The sequence below is a fragment of the Cynara cardunculus genome (genome assembly GCF_001531365.2).
Source record: "Cynara cardunculus var. scolymus isolate 2C chromosome LG 14, CcrdV1, whole genome shotgun sequence".
Taxonomy (NCBI): Eukaryota; Viridiplantae; Streptophyta; class Magnoliopsida; order Asterales; family Asteraceae; genus Cynara; species Cynara cardunculus.
The window spans coordinates 1857415-1884982 of NC_037541.1; the positions used below are offsets into that span (position 1 = coordinate 1857415).

The 27568-nt window shown below is 32.3% G+C and overlaps 2 protein-coding genes across 2 annotated transcripts; both read right to left on the reverse strand.

The window, feature by feature from the left end:
- Window positions 1-5428: 5428 nt before the first annotated feature.
- Window positions 5429-6665, reverse strand: LOC112526972 (serine/threonine-protein kinase-like protein CR4). Its single transcript, XM_025137430.1, has one exon. The coding sequence runs from the start codon at window positions 6613-6615 to the stop codon at window positions 5557-5559; it is 1059 nt and encodes a 352-aa protein (XP_024993198.1). The 5' UTR covers window positions 6616-6665; the 3' UTR covers window positions 5429-5556.
- A 14259-nt stretch (window positions 6666-20924) lies between these two features.
- On the reverse strand, window positions 20925-24648 carry LOC112527031 (receptor-like protein kinase HSL1). Its single transcript, XM_025137509.1, has 2 exons — window positions 21621-24648; window positions 20925-21513 (listed from the first exon to the last, which is right to left on the reverse strand). Exons 1-2 carry the CDS (start codon window positions 24229-24231, stop codon window positions 21122-21124), a joined length of 3003 nt encoding a protein of 1000 aa, XP_024993277.1. The 5' UTR covers window positions 24232-24648; the 3' UTR covers window positions 20925-21121.
- Window positions 24649-27568: the final 2920 nt, after the last annotated feature.

Genomic DNA, 27568 nt, shown 5'->3' on the forward strand with positions numbered 1-27568 from the left:
GTGAGACCACATTTTTACACGTAACCTTCACAGCAAAAACACTGTGAAGGTTTAAAAAAAGTCGAACCTTCACAGCAAAAACACTGTGAAGGTTTTAAAGGTTTTAAAAAGTCGAACCTTCACAGCAAGAACACTGTGAAGGTTTTAAAAAGTCACCTTCACAGCATTTTAATGCTGTGAAGTTTCAAGTGTAAAATGTTGGTCTCACGGGTCTCACAAAAACAGGCTGGTCTCACATGATCCCAAGTCTATATACATATATATATATACATATATATATATATATATACATATATAGGGTTGGGTTCACGTGAGACCAGCCTGTTTTCGTGAGACCCGTAAGACCACATTTTTACACGTAAACTTCACAGCAAAAACGCTATGAAGGTTTAAAAAAAGTCGAACCTTCACAGCAAAAACACTGTGAAGGTTTTAAAAAGTTACCTTCACAGCATTTTGCTGTGAAGTTTCAAGTGTAAAATGCTGGTCTCACGGGTCTCACGAAAACAAGCTGGTCTCACATAATCCAAGTCTACATATATATATATATATATCCAAATGATGTATCGTAGCTTATGGGTCGTGTTATATAATTATTAAAATATAATATCTACTGTAATAAAATATATTTTGTAGATAAAAAGACAAATACTTACGTGATTTAGCCTATATATTAACTGAATGGACCATATTATTAATTAAAACCCTATAATTCTCTTGTACAATATATATATATATATATATATATATATATTTATATATATATATATAAATATATATAATTAAACTGGATATTCGACCCGTTATGTGAACCGACTAATCCCAGAGCGATCATCTGCTTAGCGGTAGCCCGGAGTCACCGTATTTGAACATCCGTAGCCATAAGGGGATTTCTATTCTTTCTTGAATTTGAACTTGAGACCTCCAGACACTATGACCTTTGGAGCCCAAGCTCAAACCAATAAGGCACCACCCATGTGATTCTTGTACAAAATATTTATGTTATGTGTTCTGCAAACTAGTTTATAAAATAACTGATTGTTATCTGATAATTTCGTTTTTATTTGATAACGAACATAATTAAATAAAAAGTAAAAATTAAAACCCTCGGCTAGCTTATGGCTTATCAAAGGAGGTTTTTTTCAATAAGATCAAAAAATAAGTTATGTATTACGTAGATTATAATTCACAAACATAACGTTACCTTTTACAACTCGAACCTATCGATCCTCACCTCTTGGTCTGTCTCATCGTTTGTGATCTGATGCGATTTTTCAGTGATAACAAGCATGTCTAAAATCAAGTGTGAAGTTGGTTCAAGATTCAGCAAAACACTGAAGAAACTCTAGAGTTATGCCAGTGTTAGCAATCAAATAAATCTTGTAATACAAGATTACATTTTGTCTTATCCTCCTGCATACAAGGACAACCTCATAACTCTCAAAGTAAAGCACATGTATGAAGTCACTCTATTGTCTCCAAGCGTGCTTACCTACTTTGTGAAAGACTACTATTCATATACGGACAAAAACATGTATAACTGAAGACAAAAAACAATCTCACCTCTAGAAACTTGTCACGTGTTGTGTAACTTCTGATTTGCAATTTAATGCAATGGGTATAAATAGGCATGGAGACTCGCTTCTCCATATCCCACGAAGCTAAGCTTACTTCCAGTGAAGAACAACACATACATGCAAAACTGAGTTACTCTCAAACAAAGTTATAGCATTTTCTTAAGCAAGTTTTTTCTCACTTGCTTTTCTGTATCTTGTGTGTTCTCCAGATTGTTTAAATAAGTTATGTATCTTATTTTTTTTCCGCAAACAATCTGTAAATTTTGTATTGATCTTCTCATATCAATAAAGAATTTTAAAAGATGAACTTTGTGTGTTTGTATTCATCTCCTTTCTACAAATTGTTACCTTTAAACTCTTGTAGATCCGTATGGGACCAACACCTACCAAAAAATTCCCTTTAGGTCAAGGTCTTGAATATAAGGGGACAAATTTCAATTAAGGGTATTAATACAAAGATAATTCGGAACGCTTAGTAGTATAATTAAATATTTGAAGGAAAACGGTCAATGAACGTACTTTAAAATACAAAATAAGTATATAAATAGCACCAAAAGACGTAATTTAAACGATTTTTTATATAATTATCATCGATAATTAGCAACCAATATTTAATACATGTATATTTGTAGTTAGAGGTGTAAATGGTATCAAACATCTCGTGAGCTATTCGAGATCGACAAGGTCAAAGCTCGGTCAACACTCGACTCGAATAGGCTCGGCTCGAACTCGACTCGATATATTAACGAGTCGAGTCAAGCTACCCAATACTCGACTCGAAAAGTTCGTGAGATACTCGATTATATTATATATAATTAGTTTTAATGAAAAAATTTGTAAAATATAAATAATAAAAATGTCTTATATTTTTAGATATTTAAAAAAAATTATGCATTTTTTAAAAATTAATCAATTATTTTTATTAAAATCACAATTAAAAAAAGACGAAGAAAAACTATAAAAAAATATTAGTAAAATTGTCCCACATTAAAAAAATTGGTAAAGAAAGAGAGAAGATGTTATAAGAAAAAGTGAAGGTAAATGAAATTTTTAACTTTATCTTTTTGATAATGAAGTTTGAGTTGATCTCTTTAGTTTTATAAAAACTAAGAGAACATTTTTAAGTTTTAAAATTTCTAAGAGAATGACCCTAAATTTTCATAAATCTCACTGGTCGAGCTTGATTCGAGCTGAATTCGAGTTTGATTCGAGTTCGAGCTTAGGAAATAGTTATCGAGTTCGAGTCGAGCTTTGATTTTTACTACTCGTAAGTTTTCGAGTCGAGTTCGAACATAGAAATTGGGTTTCGAGTTCGAGTCGAGTATAGTGATACTAGGGGTGCTCAAAAACCTGACCAACCCGATCAACCCAACCCAACCCAACATGAAATAACTCAACCCGAAGCAACCCGATGTCTAATTGAGTTGTAAAATTTTCAAACCGTAGGTATTGGGTTGATACTGGCTTACTATTATTTGAACCCAACCCAACCTGATGAACCCGATATTATTTCATTTCTTGGATTTAATACGATTGTTGAGTTTATATTGATATGTATATTAGACAATTACATTATCACGTACGCTCTTCATATATACATATTTTCAATGTATTCTCCATCTTATACAACTCATTGATATATATGTTCAGTAACAGTGAACATATGTATGTAACTTGAGAAAATTAATTGAATGTGATATACGTAAGAAGTATGAATAATTTGTATCAAATGATTGATGATGGAAAATAAATTACGAGTAGAGAAATAACACATTCAATGTTAGAAAAATATTTAATATACCAAAGTATCAACCCGACGGTTTGGGTTGGGTTGAGTTGAGTTGGGTTAAGATTTTTCAAACCGCAAGCATTGAATTAGATTGTTCAAATGTCTTCAACCCGATCAACCCAACTCATTAACACCCCTAAGTGATTCTCGAGTTCGACTCGTATCATTTACACCCCTATTTGTAATACTAAAATGGAGACAAACAACAATGGAGACAAAGAACAATGGAAAAAGCATGGGTGTGTGTCGAAACTCGAACGTAAATTATGGAATTTAAGAATTTTCTAAACACTGTGTATATTTGTTTCAGCCAGATTAATGATTAAGCAACGACAAGCTTATTAAAGAAATACCCCATACGTTTTTTTAAATAAATAATAAATAAATAAATAAATAAATATAAGATAATTAATTAATTAATTAATTAAAGAGATTCTCAATCCACTGTGTGGGACAAACCACCGTCATGTGTAAATACACGTCCTCCCAACAACTTTCATCAACAATTATGTGATTTTTAATTTATTAAATAAATAAATTTGTAATTATAATATATATATATATATATATATATATGTATGGGGGTTGAGTTCATGTTAGAACAGTTTGTTTTCGTAAGACACGTGGTTTCATTTTTTTACACTTGAAACTTCACAGAAAAAACTAAAAACCAGCGAGAGATCAACGAGGGAACTAGTTTTGGGTCAATCCCTCGCTGATCCGCAAGGGATTTTTTTCATCGTTGATACTTTTTTTTTTAGTAGTGAAGGCAAACTTCACATTGTTTTTACTGTGAAGGTTCGACATTTTCTTACCTTCACAGCATTTTGCAATTAAGTTTCAAGTGTAAAAAAATTGATTTCATGAGTCTCACGAAAACAAATGGTCTAACATGAATCTAACCATATCTGATATTTACATAACCACCCCTTACTTTTACATATATTAAAATTTGATCCGAGAAACATAAGTGGTTAGGAGTAATTATCTTTTTTTCTGGGCACAATGTTTCGAAAGGTATATATATCCTTGCAAAAATCTTTATACTTTTAAAATATAAATTCTTAAAAAAATTGTACATTTTTTCTTTAGAAATTACTAGAAAGGTACTCGTACAATGCAGCGAAATATATATCTCCACTTTAATGTTTCGTTTTATTCCGTCTCTGTAGATGTTTTAATACGGTTTTTATGTGGTTTTAATAAAAATGAATAATGTTTTTATTTTTGAATAAAATATAAATTTGAAAATATCATAAAATTTCGAAAATAAATATATCAATATTAGTATCAAATTAACTATTTAAAAGTTCTTGTTTTTTGTGTAATTTTTTTAATTCAATTTTTTATTATAATTTAATTTAGATTTAATAACTGAGTAATTTATTTTTGATTTAATAATATATAATTTTTTATAAGAATAATATTTAAGTATTCTGTTTGAACTCAATGATTATCCTAATCATATTTTAGATTTTCTATATTTAAAATGAAACGTTTATCTTGTATTTGACTATGATTATATGCAGTTCGTTACACAAATTCAAACAAGAAGCTTTAATAAGTTGTAATTACGCACAGTTTGTTTGTAACCTTGAATTTTAAGTAATATGCATCAATAAACAGTACTTCAAGCATAAAAAATAGTTTTCAAAAGTTTTTGTCAAATTCTTTATAATATAGTATAGATAATTAGGTTGCAAATGGCCCAAATTGTCTTGAACTGATTTACGGTTCCTAAATCCCGATCCAATCTTTTCCCATCACCCAATATCGCATGCCAAAGGTCGACGTGTTCATGAACAAATGACAAAAGCATCAACCTCTGATCACGACCTCGTTTTCTTTACTTATATTTAATCATTCTTTCAAAAGATAACACGATTTAATAAACTCCGAAATCAAAAACAAGTAGCAAAGTGTCTGGTATTCAATTATGATTTCAACTCTCATGAAACTAATTAATTAATACCGCATGATATCTTTAACGGTCTGGTTTATTCAAAATTCAATTCCTAATCAAAATCAAAACCGTTTAAAGAATTCAAAACAAAACCAAACAATCAAACATGAATACAGATTAACAAACCAACACATATCTTCATTCTTATCGTCACGTTTACTTCATCACAGATCTGGTATCATAACATCAGTCTTTTATAACAAAAACCCGACTAAAAGACGAAATCTTTAAAATGACCCATTACTCCAAATCATGGCTTCATCTTGTATATTGTTCAAAATTGTCACTACTTGACCAATTGAAGGCCTATTTCTCCTAGAATTACCCACACAAGCACTAGCCACCTTAGCCAATCTAACCAAAGGCTTAATGTCATTTGGTGCCACTAATCTTGGATCCAAAACCTCACCCATTCTCATTTCTTTAATCAATGGCAAACCCCACTTCACAATCAACCCACCATCACTTCTCCTACCACTTAACAACTCTAACAAAACAACCCCTAAACCATAAACATCACTTTCTTTTGAAACCCCATTTGGTTCGACCCAATACTCTTCATCTACATACCCCACCAGCCCTTCTTTCTCATTGGGGGCTAAAAAAGATAGACCATAATCACAAATCTTGGCACTAAACTTGACATCTATCAAGATATTTGAAGGTTTGACACTGCCGTGAAGTATAGGTGGCGACATCACTTCATGTAAGTACTCCAACCCTCGAGCAACACCGGTAGCCACCCTCAGCCGCCGCCCCCAGTCAAGTAACGCCGCCCCGTCGGGGTTTTGGTGGAGGTAGAAGTCCAAACTCATCATACCCATGAACTCCATTACCACAATTCTCTCTCCAGGACCTTGAGAGAACCCTAATATTGGCAAAACATTAGGGTGATTAGCTAAAGATAACCGTTTCAGAATCGGGTTTAACCCTAACCCTAAACCGGCATTTCTTAAAACAAAACGAGGGTGGATTCGTTTTACCGCCACTAATTCACCTCCGGCTAACACGGCGGCGTAAACAGTCCCTAAACGGCCTTTTCCGATGATTCTCCGCTCGTTAAATCCATCTGTGGCCACATCGATGTCCACCAACAAGTACGGTGATCCGTAAAGCTTTATGGGAGGGGTTTCTTGATCGGATTTTTGATCGTGGACCGTCTCGTTCGATCTTTTGCTCTTCTTGTTCTTCCATAAGATGAAAACGGCTAAGATGATGAACAACAAGATGACAAAGGAGAGAAGGGCAAGAACAAGGTGGTACGCTATGCCCTCACCATGCCTCATGTTTGAGACCAAATTAAAAAGCTTTTTGAATTCTTTGTGACAGATGGTTTCTGACAAGATTGTTTTCTGTTGAAATATCTTGTGGTTTGATGAAGAGAAGTACAGAATGAGGAAGAAAAGTCAAGCCGACTAATTGAGAAACATGGTGTTAGATAGGAAGTTGGCATTTACATATAGATATATATATTATATATATATATATATATGTGTGTGTGTATATGTATATGTATATGACTTTGACTTGGAATGTGTACACATGGAAATCTGAGCGTTAAATGATAAGGCAATCATAGAAATATCGCAGGAGGCTATATTGGTCAATTCATAGTTGCCTACACCGTTGTGACACGTGTACAGCTATTTTTGAAAAGCGTTATAGGATGTTATTCGATTGGTTAAATCAGTTTTTGGTATATTTAATATGAATTAGAGACTGTTTGTCAGTTGCTGAATGGTTTGATGCTGAATGATTAAGTGGTCAGAATGATTAAGAGGCTCTTATGATATAGTGCAAAATAAAATATAATTGTTCGGTAATTGTTTACAATGGAATTAGGGTGCTGAATGGTTAAGGGAGACCCAGGATACAAAACCATTCAAAGGGTTTTAGAATAATTAAGAGGCAGACTTTTTTTTTGCAAACAAAATTCATCTTTTAACGATTCAGAGATTGTCTGTTAATGTAACTATTAAGAGGTAAACAAACAACCTCTTAATCCGTGTTTTAGGGGGTGTTTGGGATTGTTAATATGAAACAACTTATTATAAGTTCAAAGAGTTTAACTTCTTCAAAAACTACTTATTATCGGATTGGCACTGGTATAAGTTGTTTATTCAAAAACTCGAAAGTGTTTATTACCGGTATCACACCAAAATAAGTCAATAAGTTGTTTTTATAAGCAATCTCAAACACTCAATATTTCTCAAACTATCTGATAACCGAACCAAGTAAAATTTGGTTTAATCGGTTTGCGTAATCGAATAAACGATCAAAAAATTCGAATACAATATATGTATCATACATATATGTTCGATAACGAAAATAGTATAATAATCAATGTATTATTTAATCTGGTTTATGTTGCCAAAACGTGATTAATTTACATGTATCTGCAATTATATTTTAACTATAAGCTTTTTATATAAATTAAGCAAATAATTAAAATCTATAAAAGATTTTTTTATTTTTAATGAATTAATTTTACAATTAATTATATTATTAAATATATTTAATGTATTTAATAACTTAACAAAATGTTAAAACAATTTTCTGAAATGGTAATTTCGAGAAAATGGTAGATTAATACACTTTCTATTTTCTCTAAGTGCGTCAAAAAAAATATTTAATATACGTTTTCTTTCTTTCTAAATATGGATGACGTTTTGTTGTCTCGGTTCTTTTTTTCTATTTTTGGAGGATGATTTAAGTTTTTACTGAAAAAATCTCGGGATTTTTATTTTCCTCTTTTGGGATATTTTGCTAGAGATGCTTTAAGCCGGGTTTTGAAAACAAAAACCGTCTAGATCAGTTATGCCTATTTGGGATTAAATCAAAACATCTTCTGGTTGGTTCTGTTTTGAATTTACGAATATTTTTAAAAAAAATATATTCTCGGTTTAGATAAATATGAAACTAAACTGCTAAAAGTTTTCTACTTTTTCAAACAGAAAACCATGCTTTTGTATTTCGTAAGCTAAAGGTCGTTCATTTAATGATGAATGTTGTATGCTTCTAGCGTGTATCTTGATTGGTAAAAGCTGAGGTGACTTTGTCCAAATATTGGTGTCTTTAGAGGTGCAGGGTTTTATGTGGGGTCGGTTGGGGTTGACGGTGATCAACTTTTTACCCAAACGACAAAAGTTGTACTTGTGTTGAGGATTTAGCAAACACTAGTAGAAAGCATGGCATCATTAACAGATATTTCCAACCAAGTGATTACTACACTGACAGATACTGTACATCTAGAATCCATCGTTGATAGGTCATACTGATAAATTACTTATGTAATTACTTGTCAATGATTATATATATATATATATATATATATATATATATATTATGCACAAAGTCTTAAAAACAACTCATTAATGTACAATTAAAATAACTTATAATACAAGTTACCAGTGTACATTATTACCTTTTCTTTTCATATTCCCAAGATACTTTTGACACTTTTCACTCATGTTTTCACTCTCTCATACCTCTATATCTTCTCCTCATCCCTCAAGGTGAGATTCAAACTGATATTCATCATGAGTTATTAAAAATTATCTCATTCATCTCTCATTCAATTGCTATAAAATTATCGGTCTCGCTCTAGATCTTTTGATTCTTTGCTCTTGGTGTAAATCAAACGCATTTGTTGGGTCGTTTAAATATGTTGGATTTTAAACTGTCATACAATTTTTTTTTTCATCGATAGCCTGTAATTAGAACCATAACTCTTATTTATTCAAATTGTATTAATATGTAAAGATCAAGTATAATTTATATTATCGTTAAATATTCTCTAATAAAACCAGTGAAACTTCAAAATCGTTAAAATTCACGGCTCCCGCCGCATTGCACGGGTACACCAAGTAGTGTGTGTGTGTGTATATATATATATATATAGACTTGGGATCATGTAAGACCAATGGTTTTTCATGAGACCCATAAGACCAATTCTCAACCCTTGGATTAGATTTATAATCTCACAATCTAAACATTTATAAATGCCACGAGACTTCTCAATAATCACAAAATTGCCACCGTGTAATTTAGACCATTAGATCATTAACTTAAAAAGTTGATCAATGAACATAAATTGGTCTTACGGGTCTCACAAAAAACCATTGGCCTTACGTGAACCCAACCTTATATATATATATATATATATATATATATATATATATAGAGAGAGAGAGAGAGAGAGAGAGAGGGAAGATCAAATGTTAACCATCATTTTTGTATTAACTTTGAATACTCTCTCAACCAATCAAATTCCATTATTCTTAGACGTTTATGTCTTGTTCATTTTACCTTTACAAGGGTATTCTAGTAAATTGAATTCATTTGTAACCCTCAAACAATTAATGGGGAGTTACAAACAATCAAATCCCAAAAAAATATGCATTCATATTATTAATTTTTTTACTATTGATCTTCTATGTTCATTCTTATATGAATTCCTAAATCGCATAAGAAACACGTAGTAACGATTTTCGGTATTGATCAATTTGAACACAAATGAACCGTGAACACACATGACAACCGTGAACACAATTTGAACACAAATGAACTGTGAACACAATTTGAATAAATTAACAGATGAACACAAATTAACAGATGCTACCTTAATTTTGTGGGACGTCTATATATGTGAATATATGGGCCAAAAATTGCACATATCGTGTTCATTTGTTTTCATATCGTGTTCATATCGTGTTCACGGTTCATTTGTGTTCAAATTGTGTTCACGGTTGTTCATTTTTGTTCAAATTGTGTTCACGGTTCATTTGTGTTCAAATTGATCAATACCGAAAATTGTTACTACCGTGTTTCTTATGCGATTTAGGAATTCATACAAGAATGAACATGGAAGATCAATAGTAAAAAAATATATATAAAAATGCATATTTTTTGGGATTTGATTGTTTGTAACTCTCCATTAATTGTTTGGGGGTTACAAATGAATTCAATTTACTAGAATAATCTTGATAAGTGTATTTTTTTTTTCCCAAAATGCCCATTTCATCATTGTTCACTATGCCTCATTAAAATTCAAACTTAAAAATTTAATTTTTTTTATTGATTAATCTTAACCATTGATTATAGATTTGGATGATCAAGATCAGTTAATAAGGTTAACACAAAAATGATGGTTAGCATTTGATCTTGGCTCTTTATATATATATAAAGGTTGGTTATTATACAATATTTGACATTTGTGCAACCAATACAACTCAATCTCAACCGTCCATTTCATTTGATTAATATGTGATTTCATAGAAGTTTTGATTGTTTTATAATATAAAGTATTGATCATAATTAATGAATCATATTCATCTTTCATAAATATTCAAATCATAATAAATGAACTATCATCATTTCCATAAATATCTCAATTTATTGGATTGCATTGGTTGTACAAATACAACGGGTTGTATTTGAAACAAACACTCTATATATATATATATATATATATATATATATATATATATATCTTCATAAAACATTTGATCATAGTGTCTATGTGGCCAATGGTTTAATCAAAGTGATCACAAGTTGAATGTGAAAGAAATAATGATGAAATTGGACAATTGAATACCAAAAAAGTTGGAAAATTAAATGCTCGATGATTTCTATTATTCAATTTTCAATGACATTGACGTTATATTGAAAATGTTGAGCATTTATAAGAATCTCTCTAAGATTATTGGTTCTTGTAAAAATATCCATATTTCCTTTTTATTAATGTTTTTTTAATTATTTATATTGTTTCTTAATTATTTTATGTTATTAATTTTAATAGATTAATAAAAGTAAAATTGATACAAAAATTTGAAATTAATTAATATAGAGTATAATTATTCATTTATTTTCCTTTCTTGTAGTTTTTTATACAAGTTTTAGTATTTTGTTTTAATAAGTTTAATTTTTAATTATCTCGTATAATATATATATATATATATATATATATATATGGTTAGTTTCACGTGAGACCAATTTGTTTTCATGAGACACGTGAAACTACTTTTTTACATTTTAAATCTCACAGCTAAAATACTGTGAAAGTTACTTTCACAACGTTTTGTTGTGAAGGTTCGGCTTTTTTTACCTTCACAGTGTTTTGCTGTAAAGTTTCAAGTATAAAAAGAAGGTCTCACGGGTCTCATGAAAATAGTTGGTCTCGCGTGAATGCAACCCTATATATATATATATATATATATATGTATGTATGTATGTATGTATATGTATGTATGTATGTGTATGTATGTATGTATGTATGTATGTATGTATGTATGTATGTATGTATGTATGTATGTATGTATGTATGTATGTATGTGTGTGTGAGAGAGAGAGAGAGAGATATATATATGAAGTGGTTAGAGGTTCTAGCACTCATATTCTTATAAAACTTAAGATATAATTATTGGTTTTGAGTATTTAGCACCAATTTTTTTATTACATTTTTTATATTTTATGGTCAAAATAATCAAAATTTTGAAAAATACGAAATAAATGGTTGTTTGACAGTTGATGAATGGTTTAGTGTAGAATGATTAAGTGGTCAGAATGATTAAGAGACTCTCATGATATAGTGCAAACTGAAATATAATTGTTTGGTAATTGTTTACAATGAAATTATGACGTTTAATGATTAAGGATGGCACATGACACAAAATCATTAAGAGGGTTTTAAAACCATTAAAAGACAGACTTTTTTTTACCAAACAAGATTCAGTTCTTAACGATTCAAATGTTACCTCTTAATGGAACTATTAAGAGGTAAACAAACAACTCCTAAGTTATTTAACAAGAATCATTTTTTTAAATAAATGTGAAATTACAATATTATTGCTAATTTAATTAAATGTTTTGTTGCAGTTGATTATTTACTTATATTTCTATAATTATATTTATTTTCTCATTTTCATTCATTTTTAATTAATTACAGCTATGATAAATTGACAAGGAGTTCTCTCTCATGATGCAAATTGAATTTTCTAAATTTCTTTTGTTTTATTTTTTAAATTTTTTGGTACCAAAATCTATAATCAAAGTTTCATGGATCGGGTTATTAGCATGCTAAATTTGTGTTTAAAAAAAAAAAATTGGAGCCCAATTTTACTTGTGCTTGGAGTTAGTGCTGGCCAAAAACTGGTCCTGAGGGCCAGTCCGGATCGATCCCAAGGTTCTGCATAACCGGTCATAACCGGTCCCAATGTAACCAGTCCAGATCGAAAAGCTGAAAACCGGTTATGGGGTCCTGGTCCCAACCGGTCCCGATGTTAAAAAAATTAATTTTTTAATGATATATATTTTTAATACATTATAAAATTTGTAATTGGGTCATTCAAATACACTTTAAAAATACATTTTAATATAATTAAAATTACGTTCTCTTTAAAAAATATATTATAAAATTATTTAAAAATACATTTATTTATAAAATTATTCTAATTTTCGGGCCTGGCCGGTCCATAACTGGTCCCGATCCCACGAAACTGTCAAAAACCCCAACCGGTCCCGGTTTTCGGTCCCATAACCGGTCCCAGGCCGGGCCGGCCCTTTGTCGGTCCTGGTTCCGGTCTTCCAGTGGTCCCGGGCCGGGCCGGGCCGATTTGGCCATCACTACTTGGAGTCTTGATTTATATAATCCAACATGCGAACTAAAAACCTATCTAATTTGCCCTCCAAGAAGATTATGACAACCCTAGGTAAAAACCTGACTCGACTATGCATTAGCATTTATGGAACTGGGATCGTAAGATTCAACTCGGGAAATTCAAACCCAGAAGTAGCTTCTGACAATGAATTTTGGGGATGTTTACTAAAGGCGTATCGTATGAATGTTTATCAATGTCACTTATTTTATTAAATGAACATGACAAAAACTGAGAATCTTACCCATTAAAAGATATAACATAGATTGAGAATTTTACCTGGTAAACGAGAGAGAATACTCTTACCTGATAAGCATTTACCGGATAAAAGACGTTTACCAACAATCCGTTTTGATAACCGAAAATGTAGTCCGATAAAATAAATGATGATAATGACTACTGCCATGAATATTTACCTAATAAACATTTAGTAAACGAGTTCTTAGTTAGATTTAAGTCATTCTATGCAATCCAAGGAGGGGGTTTAGGTAACGGAGGTTCAAATGCGATGACTCCGGGCTATCTGCAAAGTAGGTGGTCATCCTTGGATTAGTCGGCTAGCATAACGGATTGTATATCCAGGTTAATAATAAAATAAATTTGTTTGAATAAAACAAAATTCCTACAAAAATTTATAATTTTGACTTTAAGATGAAATTGTAAAGTCAAAGTCAAATCAGGATGGAATTGAAGCCAGAGAAAATATGAGAATTAAATGCATAATTAAAACTTGCGATTATAAATTTGACTTTTATTATTGGGTTCTAATTTCAAAAAAATTCCATATTTTTAAAATATATTTTCAAATTTGTACAAGCAGGGTTGGAATTAAAGCTTCTGAGGTGAAGTTTGTTTTTTAAGAGGTACTGAAGTCTAAAGTTTTTGTTTTATTTTTGTTTTATAAAAGATGGTGTTGACGTCTGAAATCTGAATCAATAAAACTGTTTGTTTTTGTAAACTGATAAACGTCTGAATTTGTTTAAATTGTCTATTTTACCCATTAAAAAATTATATTGTCGGATTCATAAATAAAATTTATACAATTTCACATATTTATTCATCATAATTATGAAATTTACATCTAAATTATAATTAGTATTCATTTAAATGAAAATATGTCATTAACGTATTTAAAACACTTAAATACTATTAAAATACATCAATTAAGAGTTGATTTGTAAAGGATTGATTGAGAGAAATGATCGATTGAGAAACACCGTTGTTGAGGGTTTAAAGAACAATAAATGACAAATAAGAGGTTGGTCTACCTTTTACCAGATAAAAGAATAATAGGACAATAAAACAATTGAAAACAGAATAAGGTAACTTTATTTGAATCGGTTAATGAAACAGTACAAGTCAAAATCCAAGGAGAAATAAAAAATCCCCTTGTGGCCACGGAGATTCAAATGCGGTGACTCCGGGCTATATACAAAACAGGTGGTCACCCTGGGATTAGTCGGCTCGCATAGCGGGTTGGATATCCAGGTTAATCAAAAAAAAAAATTACAATGTTTTGCTAATTCTATGTGAAGGTAAACCTTCACGGTATTTTGCTATGAAGGTTTGGTTTTTTTGTACCTTCACAATGTTTTTACTGTAAAAATTCAGTTTTATTTTGTGATTTCACAAAAACAGACTAGTCTGATGAGAACTCAACCAAAACTGATAAAAAAGTCATCGTACTTTTTATATATTATTTTGAAAAAACAATGAGTTACATGTAGAGATGCACAATGATGGTTAGGATTTACGACTGTCCTTGAGCCCTCTAGCACCTATAAAGCTCGGTTCAGTCAATAAAGATCAAAAAAACCTGTTTGTAACTCTTCGGTAGCTGAAAATTAGGCATGAACATGTCATTCACTGTTGGCCCAGTCCTAACCGATGTTTTCTAAATTATCAGTTGTCTGGTTTTTTACTTTTTACTGTATAATATAAATCAAAACAGGTACACTAATTTATTTCAACCATTTCAGTTACTTTACATATACAATTAGTTCCAAGTTTACTTAGCTTTGTTGAAGTTATTCGATTTTGATTTAAATATTTATAATAAATTCAAAATGCTCTCAAAAATTCACAGCCGTTGAATTAAAATAGACTGATAGTTCGAATGGATTCTCTTGTTTCCACTTTTTTAATAGGCAAAACTTGGCCCTCATTGACAAAACCGAATAAACGAAGTAAGTGCTTACCGGTAAAATTTAACACTGTTATTTATTGAGCGGGTAAGATTATAGTCCACCAAAACGACATTGTATGCAACAATTACCCGGTAAGCGTTTTATCGTGGTAAGATTCGTCGCCATCACTTACCGGGTAAGACTCTTGGTCTTTGTCTAGTTCTTACTGGGTAAGATTCTTGGTATCTACCATATTCATCCAGTGAGGTAATGTTACTTGGTAAGCGCTTACCCGAATAATTTTTTGGTAAACAACCCCTAAGACCGAAGTTATCTATGTTAATTCGGTTACTAGATTTTTTTTCTTTTCAAAACTGATTCATGATCTGATTTTCGACTCAATTTGGTGAAGTTCAAAACCATAATCTAACAGTTTTCTTGATTTTGTTTTCAAGATTTAACTCAAATCAAATAAGACTGTAAATATCAGACTTTAACATTTCTTAAAAAATAAATAACACCAAATTAAAAGGATTATTTCAATTTCTATTATTTTATTTTAATTTTTAATTTCGAGCCAACAAAAGCAGCCCACTTGTAACATTTTAGTAGAGATGGCCAAAAGGGCCTGGCCCGGCCTGTAACCGCCGGAGGACCGGAACCGGGACCGGAACCGGCCCGGGACCGGTATGGACCGGTTGTGGACCGTCGGTTATGAACCGGTTATGGATTTTAACGTTTTTTAGGACCGAGACCGGTTAAGACCGGACCGGTCCGGCCCGGTCAACAAAAGTCAACGTGTATATATATATATATATATATAACAAAATATATTTTTAAACGTATTTATAAAATTAAACGTATACATATATAACAAAACATATTTTTGAACGTATTTATATAAAACATATTAAAAATAAATACGTTTAATTTTATAAATATGTTTTGTTATATATATATATAAATATAAATTTATTAATTACCAAAAATTTGAAAAAAAAATATTTTTTTTCCAAAAGACCGGCCGTAACCGGTTATGGGACCGGAACCGGGCGGCTTAACTGGTTACCGGTAAGCTTGACCGGTTATAGAGGATTTCACCGGAACCGGGACCGGTTATGGAACGTTTTTGTCTTGATCGAGACCGGCCGTAACCGGTTATGGCCCGGCCCGGGACCCATTTTTGGCCACCTCTACATTTTAGCCTTTTAGGCAGAAAGCTGGGCTTGGGCTCACAACCCACCAATTCAAAAGACTGAATAAAATGGACCCATTATTGAAATCTCTAGTATCATCTCCAACAGTTATGCTATTTTAAAAATTACAGTAATTTAAAAAAAACAACAGTTATGCTATTTTAAAAATTAAAGTAATTTTAAAAAAAACTTGTTTCAATAGTTATATTAAATTCCCCTTTAGAATACAGAAAAAGGTAAAGATAACTGAGAAATCTTCAAATTTAAAACAAAAGAAAGAAAATATAGCATAACTGTTAGAGATGTCTTGACTACACCAACTTTGTTTTTTCAGTAAAAAGTGTTTTTTTTTATTAACCTGGATATCAAACTCGCTATATGAGGCGACCACATGCTTTGCAGATAGCCCGGAGTCACCACATTTAAACCTCCGTGGCCACAAGAAAATTTTTATTCCTCCTTGGATTTAAACCGGGAAGAGTTCAGTGATAAAAAAAATAGATTTAATTATTTTTTATACTATTTTTTTAAGTATTTCAAAAAAAAAAGTCAGGGGTTCTTTTTTGTATATTTTTTCAATTATAACTCTTGAATCTTTTTCTGTTATTTTTTTAATATGTCAGTTTAGGTCAATTTATACTGTTAGTTTTTTCAGCCAACAATTATCATATATCAGTTAATTTCTAACACACATCCAATAATCTAACAAACATTATTTTTATACTGTATGGAATGTGAATTCCGACATCAATACGGAACGGATATTATGGACGTAATAATGTATTTACCCATATAACATATAACACGATATTTATCATGTAAAATTCATACCGTAAGTCTCAAATTAGCAACAAATGAAGAAACTTCATATAAAATTAGAGAAGAGATAGCATGAAGAACATTTAATCTTGTAATCTCAACTCGTCGGCATGATTACAATGGAGGGGAAATAGAGAGAATTACACACAATGAATCAATCGACTCCCATAAGCTTACCTTGTGTGTGTAATTCCTATCTCACTCATGATAAAATGGCCCTAGACACCTATTTATACTAGAGATGGCCAAATGGGCCCGGCCCGGCCCGTAACCGCCGGAGGACCGGAACCGGGACCGGAGAGGGACTGGAATCGGCCCGGCACCGGTATGGACCGGTTGTGGACCGTCGGTTATGAACCGGTTATGGATTTTAACGTTTTTTAGGACCGAAACCGGTTATGTAACAGGTTATAAGACCGGCCCGGCCCGGTCAACAAAAGTCAACGTGTGTATATATATATATATATATATATATATATATATATAGGGTTGGGTTCACGTGAGACCAGCCTGTTTTCGTGAGACCCGTGAGACCACATTTTTACACGTAACCTTCACAGCAAAAACACTGTGAAGGTTTAAAAAAAGTCAAACCTTCACAGCAAAAACACTGTGAAGGTTTTAAAAAGTCACCTTCACAACATTTTGCTGTGAAGTTTCAAGTGTAAAATGTTGGTCTCACGGGTCTCACGAAAACATGATGGTCTCACATGATCCCAAGTCTATATATATATATATATATATATAGAGAGAGAGAGAGAGAGAGAGAGAGAGGAGCGATCAAATGAAAATCACTCCAATTTGTAAAAACCGTAAAAACTACTCTCATTTGTCGATTTCATTGTTTAATCTTATGAATTTTTTTCATGAAATTGTTTAATCTTGTGAAATTGTTTCATATAATATTTTTTTTGATGAAGTTGTTTCATATATGGTTATGAAATTGTTTCATATACTACTTAATGAAACTGTTTCATGTATTTCTCTAAAATTAATGAAACTGTTTCATGTATTTCTCTAAAATTAATGAAACTGTTTCATGTATTTCTCTAAAATTAAAATAATGAAGATGATAACATCCATGATTAACATCATCCACAATAAAAATGATTAATCAATCTCTCATAATTACAAAAAAATAAACAAAATGAAAAATTATGATTAGTTGAATGAAGTTTGTACGGTTTGTACAAATTAGGTGGTTTTTATTTGAACGTTCCCCTATATATATATATATATAACAAAACATATTTTTAAACGTATTAAAAATAACATATTAAAAATAAATACGTTTAATTTTATAAATACGTTTAAAAATATGTTTTGTTATATATATATATGTATGTATATAAATTTATTAATTACCAAAAATTTGAAGAAAAAAATATTTTTTTTGCAAAGGACCGGCCGTAACCGGTTATGGGACCGGGACCGGGACCGGACGGCTTAACCGGTTACCGGTAAGCTTGACCGGTTATGGAGGATTTCACCGGAACCGGGACCGGTTATGGAACATTTTTGTCTTGATCGGGACCGGCAGTAACCGGTTATGGCCCGGTCCAGGACCGATTTTTGGTCACCTCTAATTTATGCTGTGAAATTAGGGTCCATTTACAAATATTAAGCCCAGGCCCATGTAAACAACCAAAGCCCAAAATACAAGATACTTTATCCATTGTGTACGACCTGCTGATGCACCTAACCTCCAGACCCGTCCTTCTTCCCCCTTGATGCCCCCACCATCCTGAGAAACCCGTCCTTCTTCCCCACCTCGCCCCACCTCCCCGATTCATTTTCTCCGACAATTCAAAATCTTTAACAAAATTATGGATGAATAAATCTACGTCAAAAGTAAAAAGTAAACCATGATTCCAAAACAAACTCAAATCCAAAAAAGAAAAAAACAAACTCATATTCCAAAACAAACCCCACATCCAAAATCAAAAATCCTAAAGAAAATTCGAAAAACTATCTGTGATTTGCTTCGATTCCGTTCAAAACCACCTAAAACTGGTCGAAACTGATACCAAGTTACCAACTCTGTTTTCTCTCAAACTTGAAAAAACGTTTTATCTTTTTTTTTTCTTTCCATTTTACATTCTTTTGTGACAGTGGGTTTTTGGGTTATGTTATTGTCGAGCAATGATGAATGATCTGAAGTCATTACAAGTAAACCTGTATTGCTGGTAATGGCTATGACAGTGTCTGGATTCAAACTTCAAATAGATAAAAGTGTTTAATCTTTATTATTTCGTTTAAAGAAACTGGTTTTAAACTGATACATAACAAATACCGATTATTATTATTATTTATGGGATCTTGGATGAGTTTCCATTCATCCAATTAAAACTTGATAGATGACCCTACCAAAATCAATTATGTAATTGTGAATAATGGAAGAGCAGATGGTAATAAATTGAAATTCACCAACAGGATTTGCATTTATTTCTACACATTCTAATTAATATAATTCATTTACTCCACCCACACAAAATTATTTTTGAAATTATTATTATTATTATTATTATTAAAAACTTTAAAAGAAACCTAAAAAACTATTTTATTTTGAATGATTAAGTATGCAAACTATTTTTGTGCACTATTTTTCTGAATAAAAAACTATTAAATTTTTTCATTTTTAATGATTAAATTTTTTAAACTATTTTTTTGAATGACAAAATTATTAAACATTTTTTTATTGAAAAAATCATTCTCATTTTAATTGATTAAGTTCATGAACATTTTTTTTAATAAATAAACTATCGCACTTTTAAAAAAAGGTTAATTATTTCTTTTAACCAAAAAAAGTTATATTAACCGACTAGTAAAAATTCGATTGTTTATTTATTTAAAATTCAGAGTCTTAATCATTTAAAATGTCAAAGTTTAATGGTTTTTTCATTCAAAATAATATTAGGAACTTAATCATTTAAAATGAGAAAAATTAATGGTTTTTTCTATTCCAAAAAAATAATTCAGGAACTAAACCATTTAAAATGAGAAAGTTTGTTGGGTTCTTTTTTGACTTTTCCCATATTATTATCGTCGTCGTCATCATATAATCGATTCAGATGAGAATAATGATCAGATAAAAGATCACGAGAACGGGTAAACCATATGTGATTTTACACTAAACTCACGTGTAAAATCACATATGATTACACACGACATTGAAATAGGTCACAAACCAAGTAATCTGTGCACCCATACGCTAATTATATTATGTAATTACATGTGATTTCAGTGTAAAATTATATGGGATCTGATCGTTTTTATTCTTTTCTTATTCTGACCTTATTATCGTATGATAAAGGAGAGTTAAAACTAGAGCCATAATCCTAATTAACCATCTATTTTTTTTTTATCATATTTTGATGCACGAAAACCCGATGACCCAATAATCCAACGTAACTGAAAAAATAGACCAATGAACTCAACTTTAACATAACCGAAACCCAACAGAATTCTAAATTTTAAAGCCCGACATGATTGGATAGAAAAGTAATTAGGCCCAAAATCAAACCAACCAAACCCAACCCGTTAAAGTCGTCCAAGAAACTTTATAACGATGAATTTAGTTTCTGTAACTTTAACCGTTCTTGTTATTCGTAACTGTTGAATTAAAATAATTGTAAAGTTTGGATGGTTCAATTTTTACCTTTTACTGATTCTTTTATAAACCGGCACCTCCCACTTTGTGGTTGTATAAATATTATAAAATTGCATCAAAATGAAACCAACTTTATCTTTATTCTTATTTTGGGCAACCAACTTTCTTTATTTGGTAAAAGGGAAAATATAGATGTAGATACTAAGACTTGTATATTTCCTAATTTGGAAGAGATCATTACATAATGCACCTTCTTTTACAAACCAAAACTCATCTCCCTCCCCACACAAAATTAAACACATGTCTACCAACCCAACACGCATCACTCGCTTGTACCGTACAACTCATCGATGCATCGACAAACCGAAGATTTATCGACCACCGTTTTACGCAACGCTTCCATGGTCCGATGCATCATCGTAGTAATAAGGCGTTAATTTCCCGTCTTTCGAGCCAAACTTCATGGGGTTAACGGACCCGATCTCTTGTAACATCTTCACGACCCTTCTCATCGATGGTCGGTTGATCGGAAGTGGGCTCGTGCACAACAGCCCGACATTCAAAACTTTGCATATTTCTTCCTTGAAACACGAGTCGAGTTTCGGGTCGAGCACAACGTCTAGGCCTTTTTGGTCCAATGTGGTGCACACCCACTTGACCAAGTCCTTTTCTCCGAACTCGGGGTCGACCGGGAGTTTTCCGGTCACGAGTTCGAGAATCACGACACCGAAGCTGTAGATATCGCTCTTTTCGTTCACACGTAACGTATATGCATATTCTGCAAGAAAGTTATACATCATGCCTTAAGAGTTGTACATTATAGAGGGCATAAACAATCAAATATAGAACTAAAGTGGCTAAAGAGAAGGGAGAAAATGGTCGAACCTGGAGCGATGTAACCACACGAACCGGCAATAACCGACATCGATTTACCACCCTTATCGTTACCGTCGACGACCTTCGCCAAACCGAAATCCGCCACTCGAGCTCCAAAATCACCGTCCAATAAAATGTTATTCGACTTAACATCTCGATGAACGATCGCTGGAACACAATCGTGGTGCAAATACGCCAACCCCTCGGCAGCATCCACCGTGATCTTGTATCTTGTCGGCCAATCGAGCAACCCGCTCTTACTACTATGAAGCAAATCACCCAAACTTCCATTCGGCATATACTCGTAAACCAAAAGCTTACAGATTTTCGTCGAACAACAGCACCAAAGCCGTACGATGTTTTTATGTCGTATCTTCCCTAACGTCTCTACCTCGGCCTCGAACCCGTTATCCCGAACTGATACCGATACCGAACCGTTCTCGAGATCCCCATCCTCGCCCTTTTTCGAACCGCCCCAAAGTTTTTTTACCGCCACCGCGTCGCCATTGCTCAAAACCACCTTATAAACTTTTCCCGACGAGCCACTTCCGATCACGTTATCCTCATCAAGCGCACCCAAGATTTCGTATTCGCTAAAACTTAACTTGTGGAACGACATCAATGTCCATTTCGATTTGTCGATAGTTTGTTTCGAATTCTCGAAATTCTTGTATCGAAAATAGAACCAGCCGACGCCAAAGATGAAAACTACACCGGCGAGTACGAAGATCGATCGGAGCAACCAAATGTAACCCATGTTCCGAGTGACGTTTTTCCCATCACATAAGCCCTCGATGTCGCCACAAAGCCCCGGATTACCCAAAAAGCTATTGATGTAAATTTTCTTGGCGTAAACCGGAGGGATATCACCCGAGAGACTATTACTCGATAAATTGAGCTGATTGAGGCGGAGATTCTGCAACCCAACCGGGATTTTGCCGGAAAAGCGATTTCCCGAAAGATCAAGATAGTTTAAGACCGATAATTGGCCGATCTTATCAGGAATGTCGCCGGAGAACTGATTGGTAGCCAAATTAAGCTCGTTTAGCTTCTTTAAAGAATCAATTCCAGCCGGAAGCCCACCGGAGAATCCATTGTTGTGGAGATCAAGCTTGGTTAACTGTTCAAGATTCACAATGGTAGCCGGTAAAGAACCGGAGAATCGATTGTTACTACCGGAAAACTCGATTAAATTGTCCAGAAACCCAATCTCATCCGGCAACTCACCGGAAAACTTGTTATTGGCTATGTTCAGGGTCGACAAATTCCCAGCTCCGGCGATGGTTTTTCCGATCACCCCTGTGAATGAGTTTTCAGCAAGCTCAAGTAACGACACCTCCGGAAGAGCCCAGAAACCTGCTGGAACATCGCCGGAAATCTTGTTGAATCCTAAACGGACACGTTTCAAGCTCCGACATTTGCCAAAACTAGCCGGAATTTCACCCGAAAACGAGTTGTGTATCATTAACAGTTCTTCCAAGACGCCATTTTCACAGAGAGTTGCCGGAATTTCACCGGAAAAGAGATTGTTCGAAACATCTACCCACGTTAACGGTGAGTTTTTCCCTAAATCTTTCGGGAGGCTGCCGGAAAATCGATTGCCGAATAACTTCAAATCATTAAGATTACTTGAATTCGATATAATTTCTGGAAATTTACCTCCAAATTCATTTTCATAAAGATGAAGTGATTCGAGTTGCAAAGAACACAACTCATCTGGAACCGATCCGGTGAACAAATTCATGGAAATATCGAGCAACCGCAATGACGTCATCTTCGACCACCCCACCGCCGGCAACTCACCGGTCAGCGAGTTGTTGTAGAGCTCAATCTGGACAACATTCGATAATCCGGTAAGCGAACTCGGTACCCGACCGGTGAGTTGGTTGATGGCAAGGTCCAGATCTACGAGTTTACTGAGTCGACCCAGCGAGTCTGGAATCGGTCCAATCAAATTGCAGCCGGTGAGCCATAAAACCTCGAGGTTTGTAAGATTTCCGATCTCCGGCGGGATCTGACCGGGAGAGAAGGGGTTGTATGATAAGTTGAGCTGCTTTAACGTCGAAATGTTTCCGAGTTCAGCTGGAATCTTTCCGTCGATGAGATTATCAACCAGAGACAACTCTTCAAGCTTCGGAAACAAGCCGAAACTGGCCGGAATGTTGCCGGAAAAGTTGTTCCCTGTTAAATCTAGAAATTTCAGCTCAGGAAGCTCAGATAAGCTGTGGGGGATTGTACCCGTGAGCAGATTCTGAGCAAGATTAAGGTGAGCAAGACTCCGACACGCCGAAATATCGCCGGAAAGTGTACCGTTGATAGAGTTGTTGTACAAAGATATAAACTTCAGGCCGGTGAGCCGGCAAAGAACCGACGGAAACGGACCAGCAACATTGGCATTTGATAAATCGACAGCGATAACAAAACCATTTCCAGATTCCGAACAAGTAACGCCGGTCCATTGACAAGGAGAATCATTATTGGCGGCTACATCCCAATCGGAGAAAAACCCATCTGGGTCATCAAATCCAAGCTTCACACGTTGCAGATAACGCCCTTCTTGATTCAAACAAACAGCAAACGGCACCAATAACAAGAAAACACAGCAGAGACATCGTGACATCTTTTCCGGTGGTTGAAATCTTCAGAACAAATGATTCAAGAAAGCCCTTAAAACAGAACCCCACAAGAAAAATGTGAATTAAACACAACGCACATCATGAAATTACTTCACCAACAAAGGGGAAAACTCAAAAATGAATATAAAAACAGAAAGGTTTAACTACTTATAGATACAAAAGAGTGTATGTATATGCATATATATGAAAATGGTGAGGAATTGGGGTAGGGACGGAGACAGTGGTCCATGAGAGAGAGGTTCAAATCACGAGGAGTGAGGAGTTAATTATGATTAGATGGTGCTTTATTGTATGAATTAATTGGGTGTTGGATTGAAGAAGAAAGAAGAAAAGGTAAGCCGACAATGGGTTTTCAATTGGGGGGGAAGGTAGCGCCTGCAACGGAGGGTTGAGTTTCAGAGAGATGGTAAAGTGGGAGTGTGTGTGATAATGTGTGTTTTTTGGGAAGGAGGTGTGATTATGGAAAAGAGGAGAAACAAATAAACCAGAGTGGGAAAAACTTATCATTTTTTATCATTAATTTTTGGATTTTTTTTATTATTAAATGTTTTTTTTTTCTTGAAGAAAATATTATTAATGTATAACATTTATATGATAAAATCATACGTATTTCATTTTTTTTCATTTATAAAAATATATCTCATCTTGTAGGATAAATGTGTTATTATCTAAAAGTTATGATAATATAGATAAATATATATTAAAGACAAACTAAAAAGATATTCATGTAATCTAGTGAGATTCATCTTGATTTTAATATTTCATTTTATTATTTATCTCAGTCGATGTTATAGTATGGTCTTATGTGATTTTGAAAAAACGATAATGCTTTTACTTTTAAATAAAATATAAATTTGAAGATATCGTAAAAATTTGACAAAAATATATCGATATTAATATCAAATTAATTATTTAAAATTCTTATTTTTTGTGTAACTTTTTAATTCAATATTTTTTATTATAATTTAATTTAGGTTCGAAGTAGTTTATATTTGGTTTAATAATATAATTTTCTTGTAAAGATAATAATTAATTATTTTGTTAGAATTCGATAATTATTCTAATTATATTTTAGATTTTTTATATTTTAAAATGAGATGTTTATTCTCTATTGATCATGTTTATGCACAGTTAGTTACACAAATTCAAAGTTGTACTTATGCATAATTTACTTGTAATCTTGAATTTTAAGTAATATACATCAATATATAGTGCTTCATGCATAAAAATGGTTTTAAGAATTTTTGTCAAATCTATACTATCTTATTAAGCAAATTTAGCAAAAATCTTAAAGTCTTAAAATATTAAATGACCAAAATACCATTTATACTATCTTACCTCACTTTTTTCATTTTTTCACCCTCTCCTCTCCTCACATACACTCACCCCCTCACATACACTCACCCTCTCGCAACCGATTTTTTTAAAACTATAATTTTAAATTTACACTTTATACCCCTATAATTAATTAATTAATTTATTTTACGTCTTTTACTTTTAAATGTTTTATTTTAAACTTTTATCAAATTAACATACATAATCGTATATCAATTAAAACATGTTTAAAAAATACATTTTTATTTTAACAAGTTACACCATTATAATCGTCTCGTTAATACCTTCGAAATGAGTCCAATATTGAATAGTTTTTTACTTAATTATATTATTTTATATTATATATACTGTAAAAAAATATTTTTAATATTTACAATTTATACTTTTATAGTTATTTATTTATATATATATATACTATATATTTTGGGGTTAGGCTGTTCAAATTGCACCGTATAATATGTTCTGAATTAATATGTTCTTGGGTTTTTTTGAAATATATATATGCATGTATTAATTCAACCTTAATCTGAGTTTCTAGACAAGAGAGAGGGTAAGTAGTTGAAATTTCATTCTAAAACCTATTTTTTTGGTCTTTTCATGGCTTAACATCTGTTAAATTTGTAGTTTTCTTTATTGGTTTTGAGTGTTTATCATAAAACTCAAGTTTTTTGGTCTTGGTGTTTATCTTAAAACTCAAGTTCTTTGCTCTTGGTGTAAATCGAACACATTTGTGGAGTCGTCTAAATATGTTGGATTTTAAATATATTGGATTTTAAATTGTTATACAATTTTTTTCATCGATAGTCTGTAATTGGAACCATAACTCTTATTTATTCAAATTGTATTAATATGTAAAGACCAAGTATAACATATATCATCGTTAAATCTTATCTTATAAAACAAGTGGAACTTCAAAATCGTTAAAATTCATGGCTCCCGCCGCATTGCGCGGGTACACAACTAGTATTTTATAATATAGTTTATATTTGAATTAATTTGTCCATATTTAAATGGTTAAAAACATCTTCAACGGTTATGCTATAACTTTATAAGTCAAAAGTTTATAAAAAAAAATTTCACTCGACTCCAACAACTATTCTATTTTAGCAATTCTACTACTAACTATATTATTAAAATATTAAATAAAATATTATTTATCTTTTTTAAACACTTGATTTCAATGTCTTTTATTGGATAAAATTATTTATTTCTTAAAATGTTGGTTTTAGAAATTTCTTTAAATGTTGAGATCTTTATTCTCTCTCTTTCCTTTCTCTACTTTAACGTATGTTAAAGCATAGCTGTTAAAGCAAAAATATACCTTAAATTTCCAAAATTTATATTTTAGCATAGTTGTTGAAGATGCTGTTATATAATAATTAACCCTTGTTTTACTATTGTTATCTTCCGTTTATACTCTAACATCTAATCTAACAGGATGTTTGAAACAACTTATGCTTTTATACAAAAGCATTTATCAACTTATTATAAGTCAGAAGGGTTTAACCTATTCAAAAAATTCTTATTACCGGTTTGGCACCGATATAAGTTGTTTATCCAAACACTCAAAAGTGTTTATTACCGGTGCCACACTGGAATAAGTCAATAAGTTGTTTTTATAAGCAATCACACACTAGAACCAATGATCTCTGTAGAGCTAGAGGTGGACATAAAAAAACATTCTGAGTGGTGACACAATTTGAAAACAATAAAATGGCGCCTTTCAAAAAACGTGATTTTTCCCTTTATGAAAAAACCATGAAGCAGCAGCCTGTGCCAGCGTATGTGCTATGTAGATCTGCCCCTGTGTATAGGAGTTGCAGGACCTAACTTTTCATAGTCTAATAAAATAAGTTGTGGTTTTCAAATCGTTTTTAATCTGCTATTTCAAAAAAAAATCCATATACTATGATATACCCATAAATTAAAAACACTTTCTGATGGGATCTTTATCATCAACATTATGTGTTTTCACTTCTCAAGGGT

Coding starts and splice junctions, on each gene's coding strand:
- LOC112526972 (XM_025137430.1), bottom strand. CDS start 6,615: ATGAGGCATGGTGAGGGCATAGCGTACCACCTTGTTCTTGCCCTTCTC.
- LOC112527031 (XM_025137509.1), bottom strand. CDS start 24,231: ATGTCACGATGTCTCTGCTGTGTTTTCTTGTTATTGGTGCCGTTTGCT. Junction 21,514..21,620: donor GTGTGGTTACATCGCTCCAG/GTTCGACCATTT, acceptor ACTTTCTTGCAG/AATATGCATATACGTTACGT.